This window comes from Babylonia areolata, chromosome 30, assembly GCF_041734735.1.
Source record: "Babylonia areolata isolate BAREFJ2019XMU chromosome 30, ASM4173473v1, whole genome shotgun sequence".
In the NCBI taxonomy this organism is placed as follows: domain Eukaryota; kingdom Metazoa; phylum Mollusca; class Gastropoda; order Neogastropoda; family Buccinidae; genus Babylonia; species Babylonia areolata.
In genome coordinates, this window is record NC_134905.1 from 11,979,595 (window position 1) to 11,993,365 (window position 13,771).

General features: G+C 44.8%; 1 protein-coding gene across 1 annotated transcript in view; it reads left to right on the forward strand.

Annotated features, from left to right (window-relative positions):
• Nucleotides 1-5,767: 5,767 nt before the first annotated feature.
• The window catches only part of LOC143275249 (short stature homeobox protein 2-like), a 28,401-nt gene continuing 20,397 nt past the window's right edge, over nucleotides 5,768-13,771 (forward strand). The window contains exons 1-3 of the mRNA XM_076579224.1: nucleotides 5,768-5,956; nucleotides 6,575-6,751; nucleotides 9,044-9,101. Coding sequence (XP_076435339.1) covers nucleotides 5,768-5,956; nucleotides 6,575-6,751; nucleotides 9,044-9,101 — 424 coding nt within the window. The remainder of the gene's footprint in view (nucleotides 5,957-6,574; nucleotides 6,752-9,043; nucleotides 9,102-13,771) is intronic.

Genomic DNA, 13,771 nt, shown 5'->3' on the forward strand with positions numbered 1-13,771 from the left:
GCAACTAACGGGCTGATGAAGCGATGAAACAACTGAAGAATGTTCACCAAGAGGCAGGCAGTGTGTGACGCTGATACAAAGATGTTGTGACACAGGTATTTCAAATGATGACAGGACTAGCGATGACGTCACAAAGGCGCTGACGTTTACCGATGGTACTGTTTGCACGAGTCAATGATGACAGGAGTGGTGATGATGTAACGAAGTCAATGACGTTGTACAATGACGTTGTGACACAAGCCAATGGTGACGGGAGTGGTGTGATGACGTCACGAAGGCGATCTTCATGCAGGAGTAAAAGAGAGAATGATACTGATAATGCGAACATGATTTCATGGTGATCAAATCGATCAATTCAAGAACAAACGCATAAAGACTCTGACAAAAGAAAGTGAAATATGATGTTGGTGCTGACGGCGAGATACTGATTAGATTCGGTGACAAAAGTAAGTATGACGCGATATAGCGGTCTTGTCTGTCACAGAGAACTGGATGGACGTCATAAAGGTGCAATCCATGAAATAGTGGCGTTTATATCGAAACTTGAAAACTGGACTTGCATCTCTGCAACGTCACCAGACACACGACAGACGAGGTTGATGCAGCGTGGGCATGGGGGGTATGCAGCGTATCATGAGCCAATCACGCACTGGACGAAGCAGAAACTATTGTCAACAAATCTAATCACACACACACACACACACACACACACACACACACACACACACACACAATTGATGAGAAAATAATGCAACCGATGTAGACATTTACCTCTCTACCGGCTACAATTCAATCAATTAATCAGTCAATACATAAAGTCAGTTCAATGTCATTAAAATAAAATAAATGAATTTTTTTTTTTTTAAAAGCTTGTGGGCGACAGAATAGCACAATTCAAACTAGGGGTTAAAGTTTTACTGGCCTAATCATCATGCATTTAACATGCAACCATGTTTTCGAAGGGGACAGGAGAATTTTGTGCTTCTCAGCCTCAGTTTCTTATTTGTGTGAGTACCGGCATATCGTCATCAGATGAAAGTTTGTTTGGCTATGTTCATGAGAAAACTTTTTCGGTGCACGTTTTTTTCTTTTTTTGTTGTTTGAGGTAAGTGTGTGTGTGTGTGTGTGTGTGTGTGTGTGTGTGTGTGTGTGTGTGTGTGTGTGTGTGTGTGTGTGTGTCTGTGGTTGTCTCTGGGGGTCTCTCGTTGTCTCCGATATTCTTTGTTGTCTCTTGTTCTCTCTGAGAGTCTCTGGTTCTCTCTCTCTGTTGTCTCTGGGGGCCTCTAGTTTCTCTGGGGGTCTCTGGTTGTTTCTGAGGGTCTCTGGGGGATGGGGGGAGGTCTCTGAGGGTCCCTTAGGGTCTCTGGTTGTCTCTGAGGGTCTGTGAGGGTCTCTGGTCGTCTCTGAAGGTCTCTGGTTGTCTCTGAGGGTCTCTGGTTGTCTCCGAGGGTCCCTAAGGGTCTCTGGTTGTCTCTGAGGGTCTCTGGGGGTGAGGTAGGGGGTCTCTGAGGGTCTGTGAGGGTCTCTGGTCGTCTGTGAGGGTCCCTGAGGGTCTCTGGTTTTCTCTGAGGGTCTCTGGTTGTCTCTGAGGGTCTCTGGTCGTCTCTGAAGGTCCCTGAGGGTCTCTGGTTGTCTCTGAGGGTCTCTGGTCGTCTCTGACGGTTCCTGATGGTCTCTGGTTGTCTCTGACGGTCCCTGAGGGTCTCTGGTTGTCTCTGGCGGTCTTTGGGGGTTCTCTGAGGGTCTCTGGGGGGTCTCTGAGGGTCTCTTTATGGTTGTCTCTGAAGGTCTCTGACTGTCCCACAGGCTATGTCTGATGCCCTTAGGTTTTTAATCAGTTTGCGTATCACACACACACACACACACACACACACGCACACACACACACACACTGGCACCCCCCTCCCACCCCCACCCCACCCACACACACACACACAGAGTTTACATGTGAAGATTTGTGTAGTAGTCCCTTGTTTCCTTGATTCCCTGGGTGTTGGTCAGGCTTGGAACATTCCATGTCGTGTGTGTTTGGATCCAGTGTGCTGTTCTATGACCCAGATTTCTTTTAACCACAGAGCACGTTTCAACACATCGGCACAAAGTCGTATTTTGACGGTAATACGGTTTTAATTCATTTTGTGGATCAACTAACTGCAGTTATTTAATTGTTGATAATACCAAATAAAATAACGCTAACAGTAAGATAGGATATTATCAAATACCGGCTTCTTGTGGTTTTGTTACGATCTGACACAGCTGGAAAAACGGAGATGAAAACATGGAAAGCTCGGAGCTTTGATACAGATCTATATATGATATGCAGGAGAATGCGCGCCCGATTCACCGACTATGATTTTGACGAAAGATCCGGACAGCTGGTATATAGACATGTATTTATACATAGTCCTCACCCTCTCCCTTCCCACCAATCAGGTTTTCGGTTTTCTTCTTGTAGTTTTAAAATCAGCAGAAATCACACGTGAGCCATAAAAGATTTGCCTCTGTTTGTTTGTTTGTTTGTTTATTCATTATTATCTAGTTAGTTAGTTTTCATATTCTTTTCTCTATTTATGGTACTCAAGGGCTCCAACCACTGGAAATGGAATTCTTTCCTGGATTTGGCTTTTATCTGTTCTCGTGACAATTATAAATGTCCTCAATTTTGGCTTCACCCAACTTATGTCTTCAAATTAAGACTGGCCTTAGGCAACTCTTGTCTAAGTTCATTCTGGTTGCGGGCAACGGTGTCTAAATGTTCTGATGTTGTTCTGATGCAGCCACATCGTGTCTTTAAGGCTGGCTTCAAACAACTCGTGTCTTTAAAACTGGTTCCAGGCAACTCGTGTCTTTATGACTGGTTCCAGGCAACTCGTGTCTTTATGACTGGTTCCAGGCAACTCGTGTCTTTAAGATTGGTTCCAGGCAACTAGTGTCCTAATTACTGGTTCCAGGCAACTAGTGTCTTTAAGACTGGTTCCAGGCAACTCGTGTCCGTAAGACTGGTTCCAGGCAAGTCGTGTCTTTAAGACTGGTTCCAGACAACTCGTGTCCGTAAGACTGGTTCCAGGCAACTCGTGTCTTTATGACTGGTTGCAGGCAACTCGTGTCTTTATGACTGGTTCCAGGAACTCGTGTCCGTAAGACTGGTTCCAGGCAACCAGTGTACTTTGAGACTGGTTTATGGCAACTCGTGTCTTCATGACTGGTTCCAGACAACTCGTGTCCGTAAGACTGGTTCCAGGCAACTCGTGTCTTTATGACTGGTTCCAGGCAACTCGTGTCTTTAAGACTGGTTCCAGGCAACTCGTGTCTTTAAGACTGGTTCCAGGCAAGTCGTGTCTTTAAGACTGGTTCCAGGCAACTCGTGTCCGTAAGACTGGTTCCAGGCAACCAGTGTACTTTGAGACTGGTTTATGGCAACTCGTCTCTTTGAGACTCTCTCTCTCTCTCTTCTGTGCGTGTGTGTGTGTGTGTGTGTGTGTGTGTGTGTGTGTGTGTGAGTAACTGAGTGCATGGGTGTGTGTATGTGTGCGTGAGCGAGTAAGTATGGATGTATGTGTGTGTGTGTGTGTGTGTGTGTGTGTGTGTGTGTGTGTGTGTGTTTGTGTGTGTGTTTGTGTAAGTGTGTATTATAGTGTGTGTGTGTGTTTGTGTGTGTGTGTGTGTGTGAGAGCGAGTAAGTATGGATGTGTGTGTGTGTGTGTGTGTGTGTGTGTGTAAGTGTGTATTATAGTGTGTGTGTGTGTGTGTGTGTGAGTAGTGAGTGTGAGTGCATGTCTGTACGTGTGTGTGTATGTGTGTGTGTGCGTGCGAGCGTGCGTGCGTGCGTGTGTGTGTGTGAGTGAGTAGTGAGTGAGTGTGTGTGTGTGTGTGTGTGTGTGTGTGTGTGTGCTTGAGGAAGTGTGTATGTGAGAGAGAGAGAGAGAGGGGGGGGAGAGAGAGAGAGAGAGCTATTTGGCAAAACGTGGTGCACCGACAAATCGCTCACTACACCTCCGCTCTCTCTCGCTCTGGCACCCTTCTCCCCTCCCCACCCTCCATCCTCGGGTGACACCTCCTCCACCCGCCCCCTCGTGGTGACTGACAAATGTTCACAACAACTCTGTCCCCAAGCCCACCCTTGTCCCCGTCACCACCACCTTGCGCCCCCCCCCCCCCAGCCCCCATCCCCTCCCGAACCTTCCATACGTCTCTGTCCACTGCCCTGCACACCTCCCCAGCTCACCAACACCCTTGCACACACACACACACACACACACACACACACACACATACACACACACACACACACACACATACACACACACACAAGCACGTACAAACACAAGCACGCACACACACACACACACACAAGCACGTACAAACACAAGCACGCACACACACACACGCACGCACGCACGCACACACACACGCGCACACACACACACACACACACACACACACACACACACACAAGCACGTACAAACACAAGCACGCACACACAGACACACACACACACATGCACGCACGCATACAGACACACACACACACACACACGCACGCACGCGCGCGCGCGCGCATATCTAAAAGAGCTGCAAACGAGGGGGTTGCAATTTTCTAATCAGAAATTGACAGTGATTACCCTATGGATGACTCATCTGCGCTGACTATGTCCCTGGGCGGAGATAGAGATATATGTATATCATATCCATATTAGGTCATGCACACACAGGCTGCACATAGGTGAGTAAAGGTCTCCCGGCGGCAATGTTGGCAGACATATACACACACATATATATACGTTCAGTTTTTCATGTGGAGATCGGATACGGTTCAAGCCCGTATTCTTTAGTGAAATAATTGGAGAATTTCAGCTGAGATTTTTGTTCGTTTTTATTCTTTCTCCAGAAGCTTATATACTGACACTCAAGTTCCTTTAAGAGTGCAAATTTAATCTGTCAACAGTTTGTGTACCCTGGTATGTATACATCAGAATGGTGTGTGTGTGTGTGTATGTGTGTGTGTGTGTGTGTGTGTGTGTGTGTGTGTGTGTGTGTGTGTGTGTGTGTGTGTGTGTGTGTGTGTGGAGAGAGAGAGAGAGAGAGAGAGAGAGAGAGAGGGGAGACAGAGAAAAAGTAGAAACGTTTTTGTTTTTATGGCCTCATGGCCACATGAACAAGAGTAACAATACGGGCGGTAAAAATAAAGCGCATCCATTTCACACACACACACACACACACACACACACACACACACACACACACAGATGGTGAAGAGAGAAAGATGGAGATAGAGGTACAGAGAGATAGACAATCAGAAAAAGAAGGAGAGATAGGGGGTTGGGGCGAGGGGGGATAGGGAGAGACTGGGTATTTTTTTCAGAACCAGTGAAAAACTCATAGAAGTGGTCGCTCTAGACTGTGAATTTACACACACACACACACAGAGAGAGAGAGAGAGAGAGAGAGAGAGAGAGAGAGAGAGAATAAGTCTAGGACTTTTTTAAGCAGTGCAGATTACTTCGTTCATTTGTTCACTTCAAGCCTAGAGTCTGAATAAACCATAGTTTTACAACTTAACGAGCATGAAAAATACTGCCATCCGTGAACTATGTGATAGTTCGAACGTTCTCTCAAAGTAGAATGAGCAATCTTGAAAAGCAAAGTTTACTGGCACTTGTATCTTTGTATTTCGTAGCTCCTTTCATCGTTTTCGTTCAACATTCTTATTATTTTCACCTCGAATTAAACTCTGTGTGTGTGTGTGTGTGTGTGTTTTCAAGCCATGATGGACAGCAACGATACTTACTGTCCAGCCCAGGCTGCGACAGAAGAGGCCTCCGTCTTTCCCCCATCTTCTGACTGGAAGACCACAACCCGCCACCCACCGCTGTTACCCCCAATCAACAGTCGCCATCTTCTCAACGTTCCCGACAACGCCTCTGACGACATCAGTGACGTCACCGTCAACACAACTGTGACGAATTTGCTGACAACTGAGGCAAAATCTAGTTGTGTGATGAGCGACGCTGGCTCAAAGTTAGTCTCTGGTGACGTAAACTTGAATCTTTTGACTCGTGACGCCTGCTTCAATCTTGCGAACAAAGACGCAAACGGCAGTCTCATGATCAGCGAAGCAAACTTTAATACTGTGACCAGTGACTCGACATTTTCTCTTGTGATCAGTGATGGAAGAAGTAATGAACGTGATATCAATGCTCTCGTTCCGTACACCACTGAAAAATCTGGACAGCGAGCATTGAACGAAACAGAGACTGATATCAACAAATCTAATCACACACACAAAATCGGCGAGAAAATAAACAGTACAAGTGAGGTAGACATTCACCTCCCAACTCTCTACGATTCGATCTCCCCCAGCAAAACAAACTACTCTTCACCAGCCCAAACACACCTCTTCTCTTCCGACATCACCAACAAAACTAATGACGAATTACACAAAATACGCTCCTATTCCCTCTCCTCTGACAACACCAACAAAATTGATGACCAAATGCACGACAGACATCACGGAGATTTTCAATTCTCGAACAAAATTTATGACGCAACACTCAACGAGTCGAACTTGTACCAGAACAAGAACGAGGCTAACGATGAAAAAATGAAAGTGAAAACGAGACGAAGCCGGAGAAATTTTAGCCTGGATCAACTGAGGGAACTGGAAGGACTGTTTGCAAGGACCCAGTATCCTGATGCCTGCATGAGGGAGGAGGTCAGCCATCGACTGGGACTTTCTGAGGTCAGAGTGCAGGTTAGTGACCAATCATAACGATGGAAGCAAGGTCAGAGTGCAGGTTAGTGACCAATCATAACGATGGAGGCAAGGTCAGAGTGCAGATTAGTGACCAGTCATAACGATGGAGGCAAGGTCAGAGTGCAGGTCAGTGACCAGTCATAACGATGGAAGCAAGGTCAGAGTGCAGGTCAGTGACCGATCATAACGATGGAAGCAAGGTCAGAGTGTAGGTTAGTGACCGATCATAACGATGGAAGCAAGGTCAGAGTGCAGGTCAGTGACCGATCATAACGATGGAAGCAAGGTCAGAGTGTAGGTTAGTGACCGATCATAACGATGGAAGCAAGGTCAGAGTGCAGGTTAGTGACCAATCATAACGATGGAAGCAAGGTCAGAGTGTAGGTTAGTGACCGATCATAACGATGGAAGCAAGGTCAGAGTGTAGGTTAGTGACCGATCATAACGATGGAAGCAAGGTCAGAGTGCAGGTTAGTGACCAGTCATAACGATGGAAGCAAGGTCAGAGTGTAGGTTAGTGACCGATCACAACGATGGAAGCAAGGTCAGAGTGCAGGTTAGTGACCAGTCATAACGATGGAAGCAAGGTCAGAGTGTAGGTTAGTGACCGATCACAACGATGGAAGCTAGGTCAGAGTTCTGGCCAGTGACCAATAATAATGTGTATATGATAGTCAATCATGAACAGCAGAACAGCAGAGCAGGCATCTGCTGTCCTGACTATCTTGGCTAGAATTTGATTAAATAACGGAGTGTGTATTGCCAGAGTTACACCCCCACTCTCGCGGCCAAGAGGGTTTTAGGAAAGTCAGCGTTGGGATGGTTCCCAAAGGCCGACTAGCCCCCAAGGCTGCAGCACTGAGAGCCAGTGCAATCTTGCCTCCAAATTTCAGTCCTAGTTCTTCACAAAAGACTAAGCAGTAAATGACTTCCCATTGCATTGGACCATACAGCTCTCACTTTGCTGTTGGCCAATGATAATATTGACAATCATATTGATGATGATGATGTTGATGATGGTGATAGATATCTAAATAGTCCACTTCCTTACTTTATGCTCACTGCGCTTTGCATTTGTGCATACACACACGCGCGCGCTCGCTCACTACCTCACTCACTCACGCACAAACAAAATACATAAACATTTAAAACATCTAAAACGCACCAAAATGCACACACCAAAGTACCCACTACACATAATGACCGAAAAATAACAACAACAGAAAACATTCACAATGAAGGAAGGAAGGTCATAGTACAGGTCACTGACTAATTGTAACGATGGAAACAAGGCTAGAGTGCAGTTCAGTGGCCAATCATGACGATGGAAAAGGTCAGAGTTCAGTCAGTGACCAGTTGTAATGGGGATCAACTTTCAGATCAACAACCAGCCGTAACGGTGAGAGTGAAGGCAAGAGAACAGGAGATTCAATGCCGTTGAAGATTTTTCCTTCAATGTTCGTGTACTGTAACCCCCACGTTCACTCGTACACAGGCACGGGTGAGCTTTTACGTGTATGACCGTTTGTACCCGCAATGCAGGCAGCCACGCTCCGTTTCCTGAGGTGCGCATGGATTATGGAAACTTAAACGTGCGTATTTTTATCTTCTGCTTTTGTACACACACAAAGGGGATTAATGCAATAACAGATCACATAATGATTAGAGATTGGGAAAAGCTCCACCAGACTGACCAACGCACAGTCAGGCCTTGAGTGCATACTTATATATGTGTGTCAAACAGGCCACAGATATACAGACACCCACAGTGTTAGTCAGGAAAAGACGCATCTGTGAGGTGGATGACTCTATGTAGTTCCAGTCTTCCCATGGCAGTCCATAGCACACTGTGTAGTTCCAGTCTTCCTATGGCAGTCCATAGCACACTGTGTAGTTCCAGTCTTCCCATGTCAGTCCATAGCACACTGTGTAGTTCCAGTCTTCCCATGGCAGTCCATAGCACACTGTGTAGTTCCAGTCTTCCCATGGCAGTCCATAGCACACTGTGTAGTTCCAGTCTTCCCATGGCAGTCCATAGCACACTTTGTAGTTCCAGTCTTCCCATGTCAGTCCATAGCACACTGTGTAGTTCCAGTCTTCCCATGGCAGTCCATAGCACACTGTGTAGTTCCAGTCTTCCCATGTCTATGATACGATACAGTAGTTTGCAGTTTGCTGCCGGACATTTTACAGCCAAACTCTAATGATGAACGTGTGTGTGTGTGTGTGTGTGTGTGTGTGTGTGTGTGTGTGTGTGTTCGCACACGTTCGTGCACGTTTATGTTCCAGGTGTGGTTCCAGAATCGTCGAGCCAAATATCGGAAACAGGAACGTGAGTTTCAGAAAGGTAAGCCTGTCTCTGGCACTGTATCTGTCTCTGTAATTGTCACTGTCACTGGCACTGACTTCTTTAATCATTAGGCTGATGTGACATGCCTGACAGCATGGTTAAGGGTGGGTACTTTTCCGATTCCCCAGGTCAACAGATGCCACAGATTTGCTCGTGTCTGAACTCCCTTCCTCTGTGTGCGTATGCCGAAGATCAAATACGTGCGGTGAAGATCCTACCTACAATACATGTCAGTTTGGTGTGTTATAGAAAGATAGGAATATCCATCATGCACAGCCCACGAGGAGGATCATTACCACCATCTTCTTTCTGTGTTGTGCGCCCACTGTCAACACTGATCATTTTGCAACGGATCCAGGGGGAATCACCCACTTTTGACAGAACAAAACATAAATGAAGGGAAGAGGAAGATGAAAAATAAAAAAAAGAAGTCATCTGATTATGTGCTAACAGTCAGGGCCACCTAACAAGATCAGTGTGTCCATTTTTCATCAGTTGCATGCAGGTCATGAAGCACTTTTTTTTCTTTTTTTCTCTCTGGCGTATCAACATGCCTTCTTTACCGCAGTTTTTTTTCCACATGATTTTACAGATCACATGTCTATGGTGAACTAAAGACGGGATCAGAGTGCCGCAAAGGGCACGATTTCCAGTAAATGCCCACCCCAACTTTAGGGGGAAATTTGTGGAAAGAGGGGGGTGGGGTGGGAGGTGGGGGTGCGCTTTCAAGGTAGTTTCAGTACTTTTCACATTGCACATACAGGTCAGGCCTGTACATCATCGTCCCTGATACTGAATAAAGTAGTACCAACAAGCCCACGAAAAAAAGGGCGTTTAAAAAAAAATCCAAGACGGTCGTGTAAAAAGAAAACCGTTTCGTTTTTTGGGGTTTTTTTTTGCCGAAACACCGTTTTTTGTTGTTTTTGTTGTTGTTGTTGTTGTTGCTGTTGTTGTTGTTGTTCTCCAAACTGATGAAACACGTTTAGAGCAACGCCGCCGGAATCGAAGCTGTCTTTGAATCCAGGGTGTCAAGGGAAGAAATGCGTGGGGCTAATGCGAGAGATCCAGTGCATTGTAGGCCTATTGTACTGTACTGCATTGCATTGTATTATACTGTATTGTACTGGACTGGACTGGACTGTAGCCAGCTGTTCTGTACTGTAGCTTTCTGTACTGTCACAACAGTTCTATGTGTGAAACTCAAGCTGCTCTCCCTGGGGAGAACCCGTACCCACAGTGGAGCGCCACCATTCAGAACATCTGATTGCAAACATTGTTTTGCCATCAAAGTGGACTTTTTCAGAATTTTGCCAGGGATAACTCTTTTGTTGCCGTGGGTAGTGTTACGTGCGCAAAGTCCATGCTGTACACAGGACCTCGGTCTATCGTTTCGCGCAAAAGACTAGCACCCTGACCCCCAGTCGAGGTCTAGTGGAAGGGGAAGTAAAAATCCCGGTCCAGTGCGGGACTCGAACCGTGTACTCTCGCTTCCTAGTCGGGCACTTTACCACTGGGTTCCCGCTCCACTACTAAGGGTGACTGTGGCACAAAGTGCTCTTCAGAAAAACGGTTTTTTCTGTTTCTGCAAAAGGGACGTATATCTGGCGTTCCACTCCAGCTGAGACCGATGTTCTCCATGTTTGAATCTTAAAGATTTGTGCAAAACAGCAACGGCTTGGACATGGCCACTAACAACTTTGTATCTGTGGCCCGAATATTTGTTTGTGATTGAGTACCACCAAGGGGTTAGCTTTGGAAATGTGTAATTTCTCCTTCTGGTTGGAATCTTGCCTGGGACCGGCCTTCATGCAGCAAGTCTACCGGACATGTCCGGTTAGCACATGAAGAGGGTCACGTGACACGAGCGGCGCCTTCCACTGACTTAAACATCAGCATTTTGTGGAAACACACTGTGGAAAATAGAGCGCTGTCTAAACAGAATATACACTCGAAACATTGTTAAGATACTTTGCGGGTAATAGAATGTCTCAAGAAAAACACAGAAAACATAAATATTATCGTTTCGAGGGGTTTTACAGTAAAAACAAAAACAAAAAAACCGTGAAACCTCCCGTGTGATATCAGCTTGAACGCCACAAATATATTTTTCTTCTCTTCTGCGTTCGTGAAATGCAGTTCCACTGAATTTTTGTGTGCATAAAACGGTACCTTTCGTATATGTAGTTTTAATATCTACGTGCTTGTTATGGGATTTGTGATGTAATTATTCGAATTTTCACATTCATAGAATGGGGTTGTATACTAAGTGTGTACATAAAGTTTGAATCGCTGCGTGGATATTACGGATTCTGTGTGCAGTATGGATTTCTACACGTAACAGGATTATTAAAAAATGTATATTGTTTGAATTTCTGCGTGTACATGGGTGGACGAGAAGAGAGGAGAAAGGAGAAAGAAAGGCAGTGCTGATGTACATACAAGTTGCTCAGTTTAACAACGCAAACATCAGGTGATAGTCGTTCACCCTTAACTCCATGGGGAATGTGAAAACAGTGTCTTGTGCTCGGGCTGGCTGTGTGTCCTCAGTGCACAAAACATCAAACATAGAGTGAAAGTGAGGACTGTCCATACTGTTGTTGTTGCTGTAGTTGTTGTTTATTGTTCCAAGCCACCACCACCCCCTTTTTTTCATATAATGTTATACCACACCAGTCCATACCAAGTCAGACTATAGTATAAGATAATATAAGAAGAACTTTATCATCTCATTAAGAGAAATTACATCAGGTGCGGCAAAACAAACGTAGACAGGTACTCAACACAAAACATTAAACATGACTTGATTAAAAGGAAGTAATCAATACATAATTCTGCACATTGTCGCAAACAGTCCAATAAACAAGTACTTATAGACGCAGGACTTGGTTTTCTTCCTCCTTTTATTTTAAAAATCACGAATGGTAAAATATCAAAGCATTAAGAAATCATCATCACACACGCAAACTCACGCACACTGGTACACGCATACACACACACACACACACACACACACACACACACACACACACACACACAGAGTATCTTCACTCAGGCCACATTTCCTATATCCAGCTCATCTTGCAGGTAGCCTCTGCCCCCCTACACCCCCCTCCATTCCCCCCACCCCACCCCCACCCCTCCACCCCCACATTCACACACACACCCTTTTTTTTTCTTTTTTTTTTAAATATCGCTCTTTGTGAACAGACGTAAAATCAACAAAGATCTTTAAGAAGGAAAAGAACAAGAAGAAGAAGAACACACACACACACACACACACACACACACACACACACACACACACGCACGCACGCGCGCGCGGAGAAAGAAAGGAGGTGGAAGAATATGAGGGGTCTTTTGCTGCCCAGAAAAAGTGTCCACTTTATAAGCACTCGAGTGTCTTTTAGCGTCCAGTCATTCTGATTAGAGTTTATACTACTGGACTAACGAATTAGTCCAGAGCAGATACAAAAATGGTCAAAATGTCTGCAACAAAACCGTTCTTTTCACGATAAAATAGAATAAATCATACTGATCACGCTGATATAAAGTTGACCGCTGTAGGTGGGCAGGATAACAGATTTTGATTTTTAGTAATTATTGTTCACACTTCTGGCCGTGAGAAAGCGCCTTACAAAGAGTGGCAAGGCAAGAGCAAGCCAGGGTTACGCAAGCGCGAAAAAAGCGGTCGCTAGAGAGCGCGCTACATTACTTGCGACTGACTGTTGCCGCACTGACGCTGTCCTATACCTCCTTTATTAGGACACCGCGGCAGATGACAGATACCGTACAGAAAATAAGAGAACTCTTTGGGGTCAAAAGGAAATACACATTTTAAAGTTCTTGTATTTTATACTAAATTGGTAGAAGACGCAAATTTGCTTTTATGAATGTTTTACAGTTTCTTACCAGTCATGACATTTCATAAAGAATGATAACAGTAGTATACTGACCGCAAAGGTGAATTTACGAAAGCAGCACGGGATCATTTAGTTCGTAAGTACAATTTTGTTGACATTTCACGCAATGCACAACTTGGATATACTTCATGCTCTGCTTATTAATGTGTAATATATAAATATCTAAATACGCGTTAATCAGGTTTGTTTCAATGAACATTGTCGGAACACTGTCCAGACAATTATTTCAGAAAGCATGGAAGGCAGATGATAGCAAAATCGACCAACATCATGTCTTGATGTAAAAAGTACGATATGAAATACATATTTTTCTTTGGAAATGAACCGGTATTTGGAAATGTGACTCACAAACCCTGGCGCAGTAGAACCGTCATCTGGCTGGAGTATTAAGGTGGCAAAATGAAGTGCATCAGATAGTCATGAAGAGCAAAGACTGTCCGGAAGATAAAAATGGGTCAGTCTCCAGAATTTTGTTGGAAATGGGGGTCTCTCAGTCTGATTCAAAATAAACATGTGTTTACAATGATTATTCAAATGTTTCACATGTTATCAGAATTGCAATTGAATAGAGAAATGTCTGCAACAATTTTGTGAGAATCTGTTTTGTTCTTGTTTCTTAAATGTGTTGAAAATTATTAAAAACATCCAAAATTTCGGCGCCACTTTGTGACATGGCAATGTGTCTGAACATGAAGTGGTCAGAAACAAATAAGTACAAACCTTATTAACATCCAGTACATACAGACC